Below are 20,681 nucleotides of genomic sequence, written 5' to 3'. Positions count from 1 at the left end.
GTCTGTAAGTAATTAGTCTGAAGACAAACAACCTACTTACATCTTTGAAGACGTGTAAATCTGCGACACAAATCACCACCCTGACACGGTGATCATCTCTCTGTGAGGAAAGGCTGAGAGAATCTGCAGAGTGGACATCTACCGAGGAGTCAACAACAGAGAGGATAGAAAAGGAAGAAAAGAAAATAAAGAAAATAAAAAATCCTTTTTTGATTTTCATAGCCTAAATGAAGATTAATAATTGTTATTAGAAAAATGGTGAAAATACAACACTATGACTTTTTTTTTTGCTGTAATATGAGCACATGCAGAAGATAGAAACTCTAAATATCGACATTACACACATTTTCCTTTTGTCCTGTGTTTGTAAATACCATTTAATCTAAGTGCTGTGCCCCATGTCTATCAATGGTAAAAACGTTGCATTTTCAGGCACTGAACTGTACCTGAGGTGCCCCCCTCACTCATCCCTCTGCTGTAGCTCTTGGGCATTTGCATGGCTACTGACTGTCGAGGTGATGAACTTCCCAGAGCCGTGAGACCTGAGGACTGGGAGGCAGAGCTGGAGGGCCCAGGAGATGGACAGGGGGACAGACCACCTGTCTTCAGCTGGTCGTTCTCAGCCTTCAGGTTTTCCACTGTCCTCTACACAAAACATAGTAACATAGCAATAATTTTCTGTCGACTGAAAAGAATATTAGCAATGAAGGAAATATAGAGTTTTACACATTAACTATCATAAGATCACATTTTTGGAAACAATAAAAAAAGGACAACCCACATTACTAATACTAATACTACTAATAAATTGTTTGGTGAACCTTGGCGTGCAACTAAAGTGGCTTTTCACACATTAAAGTGAGAAAATTTAGAGATGCAGTTGCATTTTTATAAAAAAGAAAAAAAAATAGCTTCTCCAAATATCTGTACACAGATATCACCATAACTTTTCTTTTTTTTATGAGAAAAGTAATAAACTAGAAATAATGAAAAGGAACATATCACACATACCTGCATGCTGTTCATGGCCTCCTGCAGCTGCTCCAGCTGATGGGCGGAGCTTAGAGCTTCCAGGCGGATGTCTGTCAGTTTTCTTTCCTTCTCCCACAGCTCTGAGCGCAGCTCTGTTACAACCTTCTCATCCCCCCCATCACCTCCTTCACAGAGTCTGGACACATTCAGTTCAAATAAGATTACATCTTAGAACTGAAGGTAGCAAGGATCAGCAGACTGACGGCAAAAAACCTCATTTTCAAGTCTTTTCTTCCTTGTTCACGTTCAACAAATAAACAGAGGCAGTAACATATGTTTACAGAAAGCATAAAGTACCTATCTACTTTTACATCTATAACTGACAGTAACATCTAATTTATTTATCTGTTGAAGTGAAATTCTAAGTACTTACTTTGGTATTTAACTGTTGTGTCAGTTTAAAAGATCATTGTAGGTAGAGGTTTACCCGGATGATGATGCAGAGGTTGAGGATTTCATCGTTGATGGAGGATTATCACCGTCATGGTGGACCTTGGGGGAGGAAGGTGCAGAGGATTCTGGGGTGGAAATCTCCTCGATGTCAGCGTATGGGCCTGACTTGGAGCCCTTCTTACTAAAAGCCTTGTTGAAGGAGCTGCGTAACTGTTTAGAGAAGAAATATGAGACGGACAAGAAGGACATATGTGAAAACAACAACTACTACAACAGTTGTTTCCTGTTAACTTTATATATTTTAGTGGCAACACACTGGGCCTAAATGTCCAACTATAACTTGGTGTGATATTGAACTTTCAGGAATTAAAATTGATATAATTATTTAAAAACATATCAGTCAATAATGCTCACAGCATACATACATGAAATGCGTGAATAAAATGAGAAACTGTCTCAGTGTAGAGTTTCTTCATTGAGCCATTTGATGTCTACAGTTAAATGGCTTGCAGATTATATCAATACATAAAACCATGATTCCATAATTTCATTTTACATTTTAATATGATCAGTACATGGTACTAAGTAATTCGGTGAATCAAGTTTAAAAAGACACGGATGACAGAAAGTTTCCAAGCGTTTCACAAGTATGACTCATAAAGTGCATGCAGGCTGGAGAAGGGGAGGGGGTTTATTTACTGTAGCAACGTCACTCACCTCAAAGACCTAAAATAAAAAGCAGGGCAGCATGAGGGAGAGACCAGAGTCATACTTAATAACAGATGTGGAACGAGATAGGAGGAGAATCATGCATGTACACATGCAGGGGCACAAACTAGGACAGCAGTTGACTGAATACAACTTGCAACAAAAACTGATGATAGCTCAATGCCACCCACATGCTAGGCCAATAGAAAGGAATCCTTTTAATACTTAACTTATATTAATTTATGATTTTCCATTTCTTATTTTTATCCTTTATATTTCTTTTTCTTCATCAGTTATTAAATCCCAGCCTAATATGTCACCATGCATTTCACTGTATGTATTGTGCGACCATGTGACACATACAAACTTTGAATCTTATAATAATCTAGTGCTAATCAAGACAGTCACTAGATTTGATTTCAGTTTGGTTCATTTGCTGTTGATAAAACATCTAAAACATATCCAACCTAACAAGCAGAGTTATACAAAAGTGGTTTTGTAACTTTCATCACTTTCTCTGCTGATCTGGAGGAAAAATCTGATTCATGAACCACTGCAAATTGTTCTTTCAATTTATTTGGGCTAGCATATGTGTGGATTTTTTGTGGATCGGTTTGCTGACTCCTGATGTGGTAAACCTCAATCCTCTGGTGCTCCAAAATAACTTCAAACAAATTTGCAAAATGTCTGATAAAAATCTGATACGCCTAACAGTATTGCTGACCACCACTAATCAGTGTATGTCTGCCTGTGAGTCCTCACCCAGCTCTTTTTCTTCTTCTTCTTGGCCTCTTGCTCTTTAAGACTACCCATGCTTGAGTGGCTGGTAGTGCTGGTGAGGCTGGAGATGCTTTCTGAGGAGTTCTGCCGGTTGATCAGCAGCTCTGACAACCAGGAGAGAAGAGAGCAAATTGAAACTTTCCATCTGTTTGTTTTGTTCAACAGTCATACTCTTCATCCTTAGCATATCATGTACCTTTGGGTGTGATGTCTGGATTACTGAGAGCCCCCTGAATGATTTCTTGGGCCTCTGTGTTTTTGGATTTCAGAACCTCGATGGTCTCCTTCAGCTCAGTGAGCTCAGAGTCCTGAAGAGGTGAAACATTAACAGGTATTCATGTTAGCTTGCAGACTGGTAACTGAACCAAGATTCTTCTGATCCGAGGATTGTGGAATGTCTATCTGCTTTCAATGAGGATGACAGGTTGCGTTGAGTGGCTGATGACAACATGGAAATCCCATCATGCAAACCTTTGACCCACATCTCATTTCCAGAGCAGCTATGTCACCTGGTAACTTCTTTCACTGACAGGATCTAATATGCAGTAAAGGAGCTGAATAATGATCAGACTAATAGTTTGTCATCATCATCAAGTATTCATTCAAGTATGTCTTCAGATGTGATGAACTTTTTTTCCTCATTTTTCCTCACATACCTACGAGGAAACTGTCACAGGTGGTACAACATTTATTAGCATCATATATCACCAAGATACCTTTTGGTCCGAGGAGACGGACAGGGTCTGCAGGCGTGCAGTCATCAGTGCCAGGCTCTGCTCAAATGCTGCTACCAGATTAGCCTTTAAGAGACGGACACAGTGGTAGAAGGAGGCAGAGAGAGAGAAAGACAGACAGTGGGGGGAGGGGGGGGGGAGGGGACAGCAGACAGGTATGAGTCACCAGCTGAATCAAATTGGTCTGCAGTCTCACACGCTCACAGCACATCAAGCAAATGGCTTTCTCCGTCTGCTGGGAAAAGAGGGAGGGGATGGAGTGGCGGACAGCTGTGGATGATGTCAGAGATGAAAGAGGACGTTAGGGTAATGGTGATGAAGGAGGGCAGCGGCGTGGCACTGGGCGACAAACCTCGTCAACCTCATGTTGCATGTTTGACCTTTAGGCTTACACCAATCCTGCTGATGACGGAGTGTTACAGTGTCTTCTAAAATCCATCGCCGGCGCATCATATTGTATTCGTCAAGGAATTATGTTTAGCCCTGTTTTTGTGGCTTTATTTCTCTTCAGCGTTTTCCTTTGGTTTGGTAGTATAGAGAAAGCACTCGGGTCCAACATACATGCCTGTTGCGTGGTTGGCCTGACTGTCTTCCCTTCTTTTTGAGAAATCCAGACAGCCTGTCATTCTGTTCTTCAATCCTTTACGTTGATACTTTGCTTTGGTATTTCTTTGGGGTCACACAAAAAACGACCCTTTGTGGGGGTTGTAACAGTCATAAATACTTAATTAAAATTCAGTCACCTGTTCAGTTTTTCCTAAGAGCAGCAGACCTGCATTTTGGCTCCTTTAAAGCGTGTTACATCACCGGTAAGTCCTTATCTTACAGTTTGCTTGTATCAAGACTGCATTTCTCTCTTGTCTCTATTAACTTACTTCCAAAACTAACCCTTCAAATTTAAGGAAATGATCAGGAATAGTCATTGTTACTGATTGCTGATCGAACAAAACAAAAAATTTGAAGACGTCACATTGGGATCTGAGAAATGATTAGAAAGTATTTTGACTGCGTTCTGACATTTTACAAGGTGAATAAATAAATTACAAAACAGTCGATAGATTTTTGGATAAAAATAATCATTAGCTGTAGCCCTAGTCACATGCTACAAGGTAGGTGTTGAGGGTCGACTGTGCCACACAAAAAGCCCAACAGAGATGTGAGACAGCAAGTCGTCAGCTTGACGTCCACTCAGAATCATGAGGAAGCGACAGAGAGCGCTCTGGAAGCAACAGTCCAACAAACCTGGCCTAGCTGCTACACCCAGCATCCAGAGGTGCGGGTCAGCGGGAGGCAAGCAGGTGGCAGCAGCGAGTCCAGCGGTCAATACAGCCACGAGTGTAAGAGAAAGGGACAGGAGCATTAGGGGTGTGATAAAAAAACGTCTCATAAAAACATACAGTCATACAGTCACTTCATATGTGCAAAACATCCAGGTTAGTTGATGGTTTAGCAAGGCAAGTGAGTAAAATGTGCCGCACAGTGAGAAAGTTAGAAAAAGCAGAGGTGGGAAATTTGTTAGGTAAAGAGTTAAAAGTGAGTATTAAGGTTTAAGGTTAAATAATGTCATTATCATCACCAAGATAACAAGGCTGAAAGATTTTAGTAAAAGTGGATGGATGTGAGTAGCAGCAAGCGAACTGGAGACATGTCATGTTTGCTGTGACACCCGAGTGTTGGGTAAGGTGGTGAATCCTGAATGTTTTGTTATGGGTTGCCCTTACTCACTGTATATTGGGCATAAGCAAGAGGTATCAGTAGCTAATAGCATCAGTATCTAAAGTCAACTCATGTGATCTTCATTTTGCAATTTTCCCCCATATCTCACTCTCACAAAAATGCAGGGCAGATACAAGATACACCCGTTAAACACTCACTTAAAAGGATATAATTTACATTTTGGATTGATTGAACATTCTGATAAAAGATCTGTCATGCATCCAAGTCATTAACAAATTAGTTTATGAAAAGAAAAAAAAACAAAAAAAATCATACATACATTAGCAGAAAGTTGCATAGTCAAGTTGGCAACCTTTTCCTGGGAGTTTTCCAGTTCACGCCTCAACTTGCGGATTTGCTGCGAACAAATTGCAACGTAAGTCTGAGCAGTATGAGGCATCATAATATACAGATACATACAGAAGTGATCGATACATGAATACAGTTTTTTAAAATGATATTGCAACAGTTGAATATGTCGTTGTGTTTGATAGATGAAAAAAATAACAAAAAACAAATATGCACACAACAAAATATGAAAGGTACTGCTCCACAACAGAAACTGATATTATTCACAAACAAGGTGAATACATTCCAAACCAATAGGAAATGTTATAACCGTGGGATGACAGTGGATTTTCTCCACTCTTTTCATGCACTGAGAATTTTATGAGGTCTGAAAATGTTTTCATTAAATGTTAGCAGGTGGTGCTAAAGGACAAAGAATATTAGAGATAAAACAGAATGAACTGAGTTATGAGCTCCTGAGATCGCAGACTTATTGAGCGCTGATAACACCATCTGATGAATGGACCCGTTTTGACAGGAAATGACTGACAGATGACGCAGACTGAAAGCACAGTGTGAGCTGAAGAGTTACGGCTCGTTGGCCTTACCTCTCCTTGTATCCTCTCCTCATTCTATTGAAGGCATGGTAAAAAGCAAATAAACAATACAGAGGGATGGGGCAGAGGATTAACTTTAGTCACCAAAATTACGTATCCACAGTAAAAGGGACATTACTGAAGTTTGATGACAACTGTGAAATAAAAAAAAAAGTCTGAAATAGCTACCAAAAACCTATTCAGTGCATTACCAGATCATTGAGAGAAACTGGAGAAGTTAATTTCATTTAATAAAAAATATACATCAATCATTATTATTAAGGCAATTTGCCTGCATTGGCTGTAATGGAGAAATTTAATATTATTCTATGCAGTGAAAGTCTACATGATCACTTTTTGAAGACGACAGCGTATTTAAATTGAAGACACAAAGCACTAAACTCCATCAAAAGTAACATTAAGTATTTACTTAATATAAAATGGTTGTATCCACTTACCGAGGAATAGTTGGATGAAGCGTTGGACGCCAAAGACAGTACAGAGCCATGCACTGCAAGAAAGGCAAGGTGGACATCAGTATCTTGAAAGAGTGAAAAATGATATGTTTATAAGTAATTTAGCTTTGCCTGCAGTTCCTGCTATTCTCTGATCTTCTGTCACAAATAAATGACTGAAGTGGTGCAAACTTTAAATAGTTTTCATGACTGACAACCTCCAAGACAACAGGATATCTCTGACTCAGCCATGTAATTATATTTTATAGTTTATATAGCCTACCCATTCTCTGACAGTGAAAGCAGGTTTAAGTTATTGGTGGGTGGTTTCTTGTTTTGTTTACATTTGGATCACAGATAGTGCTTTTTAAATCTTTGAGTAACTCCCTATTAATCTAAAATGGATGCACAAATACTCCATTCATTCTGACATTTTGTTTAACAGTATGAGCACACAGCTTTGTTTCAATTGGGCGACTCCCCTGCAGGGAGGCCAATTGAGTAGGCTCACCATCGTCCCCGGGTTCACGGAAAGACCCAGACCGCATCATGCTTTTTGGCCGATCAGCCAGGGACATACTGCTGCCCAGGGGGGAGGATCCATAGAGATCGCAGGCTGAGTCACTAGGGGGACCTATGCTGTTAGAGCGTGATATCCTCGGAGTGCCACTGGAAATTGGGGCAACTATCACAAAAGAGAGACGTTCGGTAATCTATTGAGTGGCACAGATAAAACTGTAGGATGCAGAGCTGCAGAAAAACACACACACGCGCACACACACACACATACACACACAGCGTAGGCCTACACCTAGGTATAGCACCCTTATTCTGATGACTCAGTGAAAGGCAACACTGTGGTTCCACAACAGTCAAAGAGATAAATATAGTCTGACTTGACCCCCTATTGCCTCCATCTCCTGCATATTTCAGACTTGAACTCAAGTCCATATGAGCGCAGATATAGGATAATCATATTCATATGGTTAAATCTGTCTAATACTCTACTATTTGGCCACCACTCGACCACTTAGATATGACAGAATCTCTTATTGACAAGTTGTGTCAATATTTCTTAACTGTAAAAACTTAGCTGGACTTTCCTCTCAGTGTCAACTCAGTATCCCTGTCCTCAATAATAATCTACGATAAGATGGACGGCTTATCAAGCAACTCAAGTCTCATTAATTCAGAGTTCAAACAGAGAGTGTTTTTAGAACTTGGCAGCCAAACTGAACAGGCAGACTCACCCACGTTGGTGAGAGGAGCCTTGCCAGAGGAGGGGTGAAGCAGGCGGGTGGGAGAAGGCAGCTGAGGGGGGCTGTCGCTCTCTGTCATGCTGACTATGGTGTGGGAGTGGCGTCTTCCCGGTTTGCTTCCTTCACTCTCTGACAGGCTTGAGCCATAGCGTCTGAGAGAAGAGAGGTCATTTTAACTTTGAACAAAGACGATACATGACAGAGTGAGATTTTAAATAGATGCTTGGGGGATAATTGTTTTGACATACTCTAAGCCTTTCTTCGGCAAGGTATTTCTGTCTGTTTGCAAGCTGTAAAGAAGAGAATAAAAACATTATTAACAGAAACAAACTGTCATTGTTGATCATTTTAATAAAAATAGTATGTTTCTCAAAGTTTTACGCATTTTAGGTTTTGACATAAGACCTGCATAACTGGTAAGACATCTAATGGATTTATCTTGCAGTGCTTTTTGTACATGCAGCCCATATGGCAAACTGGCCACATTCATACACATGGCGTGGGTTTGCCTAAAAGTACATTCCTTTGGCAGGAAATATTTCGGTCCATCTCCACTTTTACAAACAGAAATTTTCCAGTGGATCCAACCCTTCATCTTCTAAATGACAGCTCAGGCTTTCCATTTGCAGGACAGGCAGCTGCCAAGAAAACTTATAGCCCAGTGTTGAAATACTGACTCAACTGGACATAATATTTCACACACTGTCCGCTGCTAAGATAAATGCAGCTGCTTCAACCAATATTGGTTGGTTCATGAGACGATAGAAGAGCAGTTTTGAAATAACTATTTTTTTCTTTCTATTTAAACTTTTGATTCATTGTTATGTGGATGAAGAATCCAACGTGTGTGCTTTTCTTTTTTCTTTCTTTCTTTTAATTTAGTTTCTCTTTTCTGTCCAGTGAAGGATTGGGGAGATAAAGAGTTGATTATAACAAATCAGATGAAACTACCACAATGAAAGTGGCCTAATTATTTGCTTTGTAATTAAGAAATGATGTGCTTATTTGTGATCTCACCTCATATGACAAGCATCCGCCAAAACTGTAATTTCCTCACAATAATTTTTCTTTTCAGAGGCAAACAACATCATACACTAATGACAAGGAAAATGAAAACACGTTTGACACAATGGACGTTAAGTACTTCTGAGACTTGCCTATCTGCAAGGTTGAGGGATGTTCTGCTACCGGCCCCCCAGGTTCCCGTACCCCTCTCCTCTTTGTCATGCGTCTCAGTTGTGACAAACCTCGCACTGGAGGGTATGCTCATCTGGAGGGGCAGGGACTCCATGCTGCGGTGCATGCCGGACAGTTTGGGATAGAGCAGTGGTGAGCTGCTCAGGCTCAAGCTTTCACTGGTGTAGGAGCTGGGGGAATCGATGTGGAGGACGGGCGCTGGGCTGGGGGTGAGGCGTGTAGCTGTGTGAGAACCGGCCAAGTCCTGAAGCTTGGAGTATGGGGGGACTTTGGGCGGGAGGTCCTGGATGGTCACACAGGAGTCAAGGCTGTTCGAGTTGACCTTGTCCAGGTGAGCCAGGCTGGGTGGACGACCCAGAGACTTAGTGTTCAGCATCCTAGGAATCAGGCAGAGGAAATAAGAGGTCAAAAACAGAGAAATGATGTGCAAAACAAAGTAATCAAACAAAGAGTCTTTCACCCAAACTTTAAAAAAAAAAAACACATTTTCTAACTTTCTTCTGCTGCTGTATACCCAGACAGAGAGCTGTGGTTGTATTTGACAAGGTTTGAAACAGCTGTCCCTAAGATGTCTCTAAGATGTCTGCCTCTAAAATTCAACAGCAACATCAATTTAAACAGTGTTGCCATTTCTTTGGTAGAAAATTGTTCCAGGAGAAACTACTGACAGTGAGCGCTCTGGATTATTTAGAGTAACTGGGACACTGTTTCAGGGAAAAGATATTGCTGTTGAATTTTTTAGATGTAATTTTTCAATCCTGTGGGCACCACAACTAAAATTGCATTCCAATCCCTTGCCCTGGCATGGCAGAAGAAATTCTGGGAATATACAATAAAACTACCCACGTGGCAAGATACCAGGAGACCTCAGTGAGAAAATGTGCTTTTTGTGATTTAGGTGAAACACCTCTCAAAAGTGCTGTTTAAATGAGAGACCTTGGTGTGGTGGGTGATGACAGTTCAGGGTATTTGCTGCTGCTGGTCCGTCTCAGGCCGTGAAGTTTCACAACAGACTCTCCTGTTGACTCAGATTGAGTCTCGTCTCCTTTCAAAGAGCCACAGTCTATGTCAGCACCCACAGCCTTGGCCTTGGCTCTCTCCTTCTCCTTCTCCCTGTCTGTCTGATTAACTGGGCCTGTGCTGGTTCGAGAAGCCATTTTACTGCCGCAGCTACTAGGCTCTTTAACCCTGGGGCCTGCGGAGGCCATGGGCACAGGTTTCAAACTCAACAGACCGGGGTCAATGGTACCGCTGACAGGCCGAGTTGCAGGGCGACCAATCACACTGAGCGTGCTTGATTTGGCGGGTCGAGGCAGGCTGCGGTACTGAATGCTGTTTCGGGCATTTGGCCCCAGGAAGCTCTGCTCACTGCTGGCATCAAAACTGTTCTTTCGACCCGAGGGTGTTCCTCCTCCCACAGGCTTCACTGGGATGCCAGATGACTTGGGGGTTTTCCCCACAGTAGCAGAGCCACTGGAGATGGTGGCGCCCCCTGCTGTCATAACGGTGGCGGTACCAGTGGCTGTTGGTGGTTTCTTGTACCCAAAGGAGGCTCCAGCAGTGGGTTTAACTAAACCTGATGGGGGCTTGCGGTGTTCTCCATGATGATCCCTGCCGGCGTCAGAACGAGACCGTTGTAGACCAGCAGTTTTAATGGAAATCTTGGATTTGTCCAATGGCCTCTCGCTTTTAGGTGCTGCATAAACAAGGAAAGAACAATACTGTATAGTTATATAATAACATTAAGGCAATTCTATTCACAATTGAAAGTAATGATGAGGAGCAGCAATGTTTGGGCTGCTTGGTTTGGCCAGTAGTTACTATCACCCTGTTGAGTAAGCTACTCAAAAAAAACATTGAATGGATGGATGAGTTGGATGAGTTGGTGAACCAGTAAACCCAGTAAATCTGGGCTCACAAAACTGACACCAACCCCATCATTTCTCTCTAACTAGACAGCATCACATAAAGGAAAACATACATATCATTCCAGCCTTTACAGCTGAGCTAAAAATATAAGCAAGAAACATCTGTATTTGCTTAGAGTTTTTATGTGCTCATGACATCAAGTGTGACTCACCAACAGACTGACTTTAAAGGGCTTTATGCAAAATTAAATTTACTATACCATAAGAAATATCCAAGTGATAAAATCAAACTCTTATCTGAATGGATCATTAAAGTGATGCAACTATGTGAAGATTGAAGGATACATTAAAAGATAAGGGTAAAAGGGTAAATTATGATTTCTTTTCAAGGCTAAAAGTAAAATTATAATTATAGTACATTCATAAAAGCAAATACAACACATCTGACTCTTAAGTTATTCTGCATCAGTTAGGTGAATGCTTTTCCCTTTAAACTGCAGCCAACCTACATATAATCAGAAGTAATTTTAATCAATTATTTTTAAAGCTGAAATGAAGTTGAAAATGAAAGTCCAAGAAATGTTGGTATTGGAACTCAATTTTAACCTATTATTTAATCATGGCATGTTTTGTTGGGGCTTAAAGGACATAGAAATAAATTTGGTTGCTGCAGATGGCAGACACAGCGTCTCTGCAGACATGTACAGTAACAGGCTTTTTCCTGAGATAATAGAAGAAACATGGCTTTGGGCTTTAAACTGAGATTTTTTTTTTTTTTCAATGAAATGGATTTCATGGTGCATTTTTTCATAAGTATACTGTGCTGTGCTACAAATCAAAACCTGGCTTACGCTGAGGGGTACGTGTCTGTATTCATCTTGACACCAAGCAGATATCCGCCTTGGCTGCTCTATAAACAGACTCTGTTTTTACATTTGGATTCAGTATACAAAGAGATAATGGATGACATAGATTTCTTAGTTGACAATGGCAGTGATCCACCAAATTCCTATAGGAGAGGAATAGCAGAGAAAAAGACAAACAAAGGGAAAGACATATAGACGGAAAGGGAATATTTGCTATCAGATCCCACCTGCAACTTTGAGCACGCTCTGGGAGGTATGGGTGATGGGAGAGGTCACACCGACAGGAGGATTACGGCCCTTCTTGAAACTCCCTGGTTGACCCAAACTTTGTGGCTTCCTTAGTTCACCTTTACCCGCTGGATCTTCACTGAGGCTCGGAGGCTTCTTTCTCCACTTGCTTGGGGCCTCTGTCTTGAGACTCCCTGTGTCATAGCTGCTGCTGTCGAGCTTGTGGCTGGCTTTGCCATCCTCGCTATACCAAGACAGTCCGCTTTCCACCAGGGAGCGCTTCTCTGCATCAGTGCGGAGCTGCAGAGAGAGGAAGGGAAGGGGCGCAGTGTGGGGAACCATCAGACATGGTCTGTGTTATCTGTGGAATTGACTGTTCTCTGTAATCTTTGTTTCATCTAAGCTGCATTCCAGTGGGAAGGAGTGAGAGATAGAATGATATACCCTGAGCTGATTAAAGAAAACCACAGAGGAAGAGCAAGAAAGGAAAACATAAAATGGGAAAATAAAACTGTTAATGGGTTTAACACTTTCAGAGGTAAATCAATATGTTAAAAGAATGAAAAAGAAAACAATAGAGTTAAACTTGAGCTTATATTTTTGAATGTTTCACTGTGCAGTGGATAAAAAAGACAGCTCCACTATAATAGAAAAATCATGTGGTGCATTGAGGAGGTAGGACTGAGGACAAAACTGGACATGCTGCTTCTTGGCAGGCTATGAATGTGATACAGAGCGACAGATGGCTCATTGAGTACCTCTAATGTTCATTTCTTCCTGGTGAGCATTCTGCAAGTAAGCACTATCTCTATGATTAAGTAAAAAACGTTAACCTGGGAGAACAGTAGGACCCACCACCACCACATCTCCAAAAGTGAACACAAAACAAGTTTGATCAAATTTAACGATCCCCTCCAGACGTGTTAATACATACTCTGCTTGGAATAACAAATTGTGTCTGATATAGTTTTTCCACAAAGAAAGTTCAATCACCTAGTAAAAAATTCTATAATTACATCTACTTCATCTCCCTAATTGAAAAATCCATAATATATGAACATGTTTTTCTTTTACTATTGGACACAAGATGTCTCCTGCTTCAATGAAAAGTCGATTTTCAGTGTATTTGCAGTGGAGGGTTTGCACTCTTCTCTTTAGTCTCAGTTTAATGACAGAGGCGAGGTCTGTGGTGTCTTTTTGTGGCCCTTCTCAAAGCAGAAGGGCTCACATTTTAGACACAATACAATGTAAATCATAGGATGAAGCACTGAAAGTGCTTCAAGTGAAGGCCTCATCTGTGATCTTTAGCACTGCTTTTACAAACAAAACAAGACCAAAGGAAAGCAAAACATTATCACACGCTGTATCACAGACTGTCAGCTCACCATTACCGAAGAGTTGCGTCTGGATCCCAGGGGTGTGCTCGGGAGGGAGTTCAGAGAGGAGCTGACGTTGAACTCCTCTGAGCTGAGGTTATCCGAGCCATCGCCGTCACCGTCGCTGAGCCCACTGCTAATGGAGCTGCTCTCATCCCAACTGAAACGATACATGGATGACGATTTAGCAAACGTGCAAATAAATGAAAACAATATGAATGTACAGTAGGTAAAGCTGCAGAAATCTAGGAAGGAAGAAAAAGCTGGTTGCAACAGTGATATACCCATCTGTCTGCAGTAAGTTCTCTCTGGAGGTGGCCACATGCTCAAACAAGCAGGTAATTCCAACATGGCTACAGCTGCTTTGATTCGATTCAACTAATACATCAGAGCTCCAGGCCATATGGTGAACAAACCCTAAGAAGTGGATATTTCTGTTTTAGTGAAATAAAGTATGAGTTTTTCAAGTATTAGTCAATTGCCTGCATCATAACAGTTCCAAAGCTCAAGATTGAAAAAAAAAAAAAAAGTATTTTTGAACTTATGACCATTTGTCTAATATCCTGTTTCAACCTATAACGTGCTGCATTATAAGAGCAAGACGTCATCAAAATGTTCTTGACTTTTCATATAATCAACGTTTGTTTGGAACATTCTTCCTCAATTTTAATTTTAAGATATAAAGATATAAGCTTAATTGCAATTTAATAAATCCCTATGATGGCAAAGCTAGCAGCTTTTAAACAAAGGCCAACATACTGCAATCTTTAACTGTAGCTTCAAGAGGAACTTTACAGAATATGCTGATAAATCATGCTGAATAAAAAAGTATGTCAAGTGACTGCTCAGGGTTTAGAATGCAGTCTCATATGCTCTAAACTCTAAAGAAGCAGTGAAATCAGAGTGACAGGCTCCTAAACCCTTCCTGACCCTTCCCTCCGCCCGACAATGACGTCCTGCATCGCCCTGAAACAGATGCTGCCAGAGTGGCCCCTTACGCAAGGAAGGCAGGGATGGAAACTACTCACTGGACATCAGATCTCTGGATGCATTCATATTTGAATACATTTAAAATGCAGATCACTGTGTGGAGTTCAACAGAAGTGTAGCCTCTCAGTCAACCAAAACATCACCGAAGGATAAAACAGTTCAGAGTCCAAGGGGAGTTTAAAATTGAAGAGTGAAATATTTTTATGTGCTTTCGAAGAGCAATAATGCCTTGTTGAACTTAAAAATTATATCTCCAGAGAGCTAAATGCAAGTCCAGCTCGGATTTTGTACAATTACGTTCCCCGTCATTTCTTCTGGCAACCACAGGTGGTAATCAAATTTGTGTTGGCGCACGAAAATGTGGCACAGTGGAAAAGGTAAATTAATAAGACCTTTTAAAAGCTGAGTCACTGCCTGAGCTGAATCAGTTCTTTTCCCTTTCTTTTGCTTTCCCCACTGAGCTGAAAATGCTCTTTGTGGGTCTGCAGTCTGCAATTAGCAGAGGCAGGGAACATGGAATTGCATAGAAAAATACAGGGAGACAAAAATGGCCCATACACATTCAGAATTGGATTTAATCACATGGCTGAAGTTGAGTTGTAGTTGCAGTTGTAAAACAGAGATGAAGCTTTCCCTGACACTTTGTACTGGTTTTGAGCATTCTGACACATAAAATTCAACATTTTAGTGAGGATTTGTGGCCACAGAGACGTGACCTCAGAGGCAAAGTTTGACACGAGAAAGGAAAAACCTGAGATAAATGTTTGATTTGAGAATTTTAAATGTTTTTTTGTTTTTTTTTACCTTTTCACATACCATCAATAATGAGAATAATTTTGATTTACATTGAGCGCAGATGTTCGTGGTGTGTTTGAACAATACCACCTCTGTCAGGAGCAACAGAGGGGCCATGAATAACCCCAAAGGGATGTCAGCCTAAGAAGAGGCAGGAGGGCCTGTGGGCTGTTAATATTACAAGCCAAACTGTCTGCTCTCAGGGATGAAATCCAGACAGGGAGAGGGTGGGAGTTGTACACCAGCAAAGTGCATACTTCAACCATAGGGTGGCAATTAACTTTTTGTTTTCTGTGGCACAGCTCCAACATCTCTCTGATTTGTGTGTCCATGCTATTATTTGAGTTGGGTTGCAGTGAAAATGTTTTGATTTAAGAAGAATCAAGGATGATTGGTGGGGTGGAGCAGGTTGGGGACATTGCAATCACTGTCCAGACTTGGACTGGGATCTAACAGCATCACTAAAATCAAACACACACACACACACACACACACACACATGTGGACAAACACAAATGCTGGCTGCCACTATGGCAAGATCTGCAACATTGGTGGAAGCCACTGCAAAGACAGGCAAAGCAAGAAAAGCAAGCACACATAACATTTTACATAGAAAGAGGAGAAGTTTAAGTTTCTCACACATGCTCTTTTTAAAAAAAAAAAAAAAAAAGAGTTGGCTTTATCCTTTATAAAATCACATGAAATAATGCACTGTGCCCACAAGACGAATGCATCTTGCAGTTCAGATCTGGCACTGTCAATATTTTCTGCATCAAGGACAGAAAAGACAAGGCTCCTGGAACTGCATGCCTATGGCTGAGTGAGCGGTGAAGACACCCTCTATTATACAGATAGCTGTGGTAGCAGCACTGCAGTGTCCTCCAAGAATAAAAAGTGTTACCACAGATGTTATAATTTATAGAGCCAAATCAATGTCAACATATAAATCTCCAGCACATTTCTTCATGACTATATTCAACCTCATGTCAACATAATTCACACGTGTAAAATTGCTGTAGCTCAAAAAACATATATCTACTAAACATATGTATTTACTGGACAACTGTATCATGGTAGTACTACAGTATAATGTCAATATCTAAGCACCGAAAATGTAGTCAAAACAGCCTTAATTAATCTTCTACACGAGTAGTTTATCGGCTAATGTTACCATACTGTAACGTTAGTCAAAAGCCAAGTCATCTTAACAATGATTTAAAGCCTGCGAATAAATCTATTAGTCCACAGTCCCCATAAAAGGAACAGCCATTATCGTTGGATAAATTATAGTTAGAGGGCAAATAAAGAAAGCCGCTGTAGCGTATCAACAGAATTCAACACAGCTATAAAGATGTCGAAAACGTTGTCCGGTGTGTTTAAGAGAAAGCAGTGGTGAAATGTCATTATTACCTTGGCGTAAAAAGTAAAGTCCTTTTAGCTCTTGGCGCCGACTGCAGAGAAGGCACCTTCCCGATTAGAACACGACCGCTCATCTGTGACCGTTTTACAGTTTTCGGTAAGCACAACTTCCTTTAATTCTCTGTGTGCTGAGATTTAAATTCATATCTTCCGCAAGCAAAGACCCCTTTTTCTCCCATTCAGCGAGCAGAAAGAAGCAGTCGGTCACTGGACAGGCAACACCCCCCCCTCTCCCAAAAAAAGAGAGAGAAAAAAAAAGAAGAGGGATGACGAGACCGGAGAGAGACCCCCATATTCCTCTGTGAGATGGGGCCAACGGCTGTCGAACCGAAGGTATCCATGGTAACCTCAAAGTAATCTCATTACTCGGCAGCGGTTAATGAAACAGATTTTTGTTTCAGTTGACTTTGCATAGATAATTAGCCTACAAAAAAGTACAAAAATAAGTTATAAATACTGAGTAAAAAAAAAAAGTATTAAGTAATATTTTCTTTTATCGAACTGTTTACTTATCAATGTTAGCTAAAGAACTTTCTACACAAGCATTAGCCCCTTATGTATTAGCATAGGGACCACAGAGGTAACCATGAGTTTCTTTTAAAGATAATTAACGGGTTATGTTAGGAAAACCAAGAAGGTGGTTTTAGGTTTTAGTTTTTATCTTACAACAGACGAAATATTTTTTTAATAGAAGAGTAGGGGATTCTGCTAATACACGAGGAAAAAAAAAATGAGGCTAACACAGTTTCCCCCCCTAGTTACCTAGTGAGTTGGATTTCAATAAAACGGAAGGCAAGATGGCCAATTAAAGGGGCACTCTACCATTTTTTTACTTCTCAAGAGAAGTACTACTCAGCCTGTGTAAAAATGGGTAGGCTATAATGTGTTTTGTGGATCTGGGGGAAGCTTTCCAGTTTTAACAAAAAAATGTCTCTGATGTTGTCATAAGGGTTAACTTGCCTTGGTGTACAAAATTTATCTGAAAGCCTGCATTACAAACTGAAGGTGTGGTGTAAAGACCATAGGTAAACACGCATGCATTCAAGAGGTAGGGAGGGTCTAATGAAAGATGCTATTTTGAGTTGGATATTGAGAATTGTAGGATCCAACATTTTTGGAACCCAAGTCAATACATAGGCTTCTGCTGCTTCCAATTTGACTCCGATGTTCTCTTCATAATGTCTCTTGTGAATCTCCCAACTTTATGGAAGATGAATACTAAATTGTTGGAGTACTCCTTTAAGCTACATGTAAGAGAAGGAGCACTATGTTTTAAATATGTATTACATATAGTAGGCCAGTGTAGTGTATTTTATACTACAGTATACACTGTATAGTGGCAGCTACTTAGCAGTAGCTGTCACTTGACCTGGTACGGTGGAGGATCGGCGTGAGGCTGGATTTAGTGAGATGGGCTCCTATGACTTTTCCACACTAGATGAAGCAATTTAAGAAAAATATTAAGTTCCATAATTGTGTAAAAATGATGAATGACAACTGCTTATAAATTAATTAGCCTAATTTACAATGCAATATTCCAATGGGAAGCCAATGTTGCTCCATGTCTGCTGAGTAGTTTCCAGTTTAGCCATAAGAACTTGGCAGATATTAAAGGGTATTAGGGCCATCTTGCTAGGAATTTGTTTCAAAGTCTTGTATCAGACTCAATATTCACTGAATCTAGTGTAAACATTGTTAGGTCCACCTTAAACTGAACAAATGCTGTTAAGCAATTAAATTAGTTTTTAGCCATTTCTCAAGTGAGCGTTAAGAATGAGCACTTTTTTGTCATTGTCACGGTTTTAAACTTACATACAACAGGACAAAGAATTTTTAGCCCATATAAATAGACCTTTCTATCATCAGACTTCCCTTTACATTTAGGAGATGATGACATGATTGATGTCCCTAAAAATAAATTGTGTTCCATCTTCATTCATTACCTTCTGCGGCCAAGCTGGAAAAACTCAGTTTAAGGTAAAGGCTGAATCACTGCGAGTGCAACCACAAACCCACAGATGACACGAGCACCTCCAGTGAGGCATGAACAGCCTTGGAAAACCTCCCTCCCCTTCTCATTAGCCGTGGAACAGTCTCACGGTGATGATCTCACCAGATCCCCCGTTCTGTAAACTAACCACTCCAGGAGGTAAAGCCACAGAGGTCCCACACCCAGTCCGCTTCTTCAGTTAAAATCAGTTCACTTTGAGTCTAGCTGGAATTACTTTGATTCAAAATGTAGTAACAAGGGACTGTACATAAAACAGCATGAACCTATCCACCTTTCATGTTAGAGGAGATCCATTGCAAAGCAGAAAAAGTAAAGATGCTAAAAAAAAACCAAACACACTGTAGTGTTTTCGACAGCTAATATTTCAAACAAAAAGAACTTATTGACCCCTATGATGTATTACAGTTTTGAGGCTCTCTGTTTTTCCACATCCAGCCACATTTTGTAATATAAATACAGAGTCAGCTTAACTGGAATTTTTGGTGACTGCGGTTTTACTTTTTGTAAAAATTAAACAACTGTTTTGCTGTCAGTGTGTGTACCAGACACGCAGACAATCTCTTTCACAGAGTGAGATGCTAGTTGATAGCAGCTTGTTGTGTCTGCCTCTATTTTTTAAAATCCTCACTCTGATCAGCATCTGAAAAGGAGCTTCACCTCTCTGCCTGTTTTGCTCACAAACCACATAAAACATTCTGTTTAAATACCTGTTGGTTACTTTAAAGCTTCATTTTCTAATAGCACAACATAAACTTGGATGCTCATGTCTTCTAGAATGGCGACTGAAATAAATTGTTTACAGTAAAAAAAAAAAAAAAAAAAAAAAGGAACTGTGTTGCTCATGTCTCCTGTTTATCTCAGCCAGGCCACAGAGCTGCTAAACACACTGTCATCGAAAAGGGCTTGAAGTCATGTTTGCGCTGTATAGTAACAGCTGTCCTACACTGATAACCAAATGGTTTGTGTCAGAAACATCCTTTAAACGTCTGCTTAGGTCATTCAGTGATGTTGCCACCACCGGGCTTGGGTATTTACAAACTGTAAAAACAGAGATTCAGCCCATCTGTGAGAAGTTATTGCACCACGAGGACCTTCACTTGTTTTTACTGAGGTTACCAGACAGGAAACCATTTTCATGATTTGACCTTTACTGTTGTGGCCTTTGATACATCGATGCTGCTGTCTCCCTCTGCTGCAGTAAATTGTCCTACAATAAGCAAGTCCAAAGATTTATTTAAAAATATACTGAAGGGAATAAAGGACAGAGACAAGAAATCTCAAGTTCTCCAAAGATCTTTGTTAATATATTATAAATATTTAGTGCAAATTGGCAGCTACTTGGTAGTAAATTACATTACAGCTGAAACACCAACAAGTGGCCATGACGGGAGTCATTTTTCTACACTGAGCAAAAAGCTAGGATGAAAATTTTTAAAAACTATCAAATATACCATCAAGCCAAATTAATGTGGACACACAAACCATGAGGCCCATGTTTGATTGTTGAAAATCTCCTTCAGAATGACGGATATTTATATGCAGCTTCATAAAAACCTCCACTCCTTTCAGAAAAGCTTTCCAGTGGATTTTGGAACCCGGCTGCAGGGATTTGCTCCCATTCAGCCACAAGATCATTAGTGAGGTCAGACTCTGATGTTGGACAATAAGCTCTGGCTCTTTCAAATGTCATTTCTGCAATTCATGCCAGTCAAGTCTTCAACACCAAACTGGGATATGGCTTTGTGCATGTATGGGGGGCATTGTCGTGTTGAAAAAGAAAAGAGCCTTCCCCAAATTGCTGCCACCAACGTGTGGGCGCAGTATTTTCTAAAATGTACTGTGGCATAAAAATTCCCCTTGATTGGATCTGAGGGGGCTAGACTAAAACAGCCAAATATCAGAAGTATGCAAAAGTATATGGATAAGGGTCTGCATACTTTGGGCTAAGTAATGCATCTTCCAGCCACAAT

At 40.5% G+C, this 20,681-nt stretch overlaps 1 protein-coding gene across 1 annotated transcript in view; it reads right to left on the bottom strand.

Annotated features, from left to right (window-relative positions):
• LOC111219378 (neuron navigator 1-like) overlaps window positions 1-20,681 on the bottom strand; it is a 43,167-nt gene that overhangs the window by 5,450 nt on the left and 17,036 nt on the right. Inside the window, exons 4-21 of the mRNA XM_022742024.1 lie at window positions 13,506-13,656; window positions 12,120-12,420; window positions 10,095-10,854; window positions 9,119-9,535; window positions 8,210-8,251; window positions 7,953-8,113; window positions 7,214-7,387; window positions 6,706-6,758; window positions 6,260-6,283; window positions 5,644-5,721; window positions 3,630-3,713; window positions 3,110-3,221; window positions 2,896-3,017; window positions 2,143-2,151; window positions 1,460-1,635; window positions 1,012-1,168; window positions 447-645; window positions 41-138 (exon numbers count right to left, since the gene is read on the bottom strand). Coding sequence (XP_022597745.1) covers window positions 41-138; window positions 447-645; window positions 1,012-1,168; window positions 1,460-1,635; window positions 2,143-2,151; window positions 2,896-3,017; window positions 3,110-3,221; window positions 3,630-3,713; window positions 5,644-5,721; window positions 6,260-6,283; window positions 6,706-6,758; window positions 7,214-7,387; window positions 7,953-8,113; window positions 8,210-8,251; window positions 9,119-9,535; window positions 10,095-10,854; window positions 12,120-12,420; window positions 13,506-13,656 — 3,118 coding nt within the window. The remainder of the gene's footprint in view (window positions 1-40; window positions 139-446; window positions 646-1,011; window positions 1,169-1,459; window positions 1,636-2,142; window positions 2,152-2,895; window positions 3,018-3,109; window positions 3,222-3,629; window positions 3,714-5,643; window positions 5,722-6,259; window positions 6,284-6,705; window positions 6,759-7,213; window positions 7,388-7,952; window positions 8,114-8,209; window positions 8,252-9,118; window positions 9,536-10,094; window positions 10,855-12,119; window positions 12,421-13,505; window positions 13,657-20,681) is intronic.

Source organism: Seriola dumerili, unplaced genomic scaffold (genome assembly GCF_002260705.1).
Source record: "Seriola dumerili isolate Sdu_G_001 unplaced genomic scaffold, Sdu_1.0 BDQW01000066.1, whole genome shotgun sequence".
In the NCBI taxonomy this organism is placed as follows: Eukaryota; Metazoa; Chordata; class Actinopteri; order Carangiformes; family Carangidae; genus Seriola; species Seriola dumerili.
This window is presented reverse-complemented; position numbering and strand designations above follow the sequence as displayed.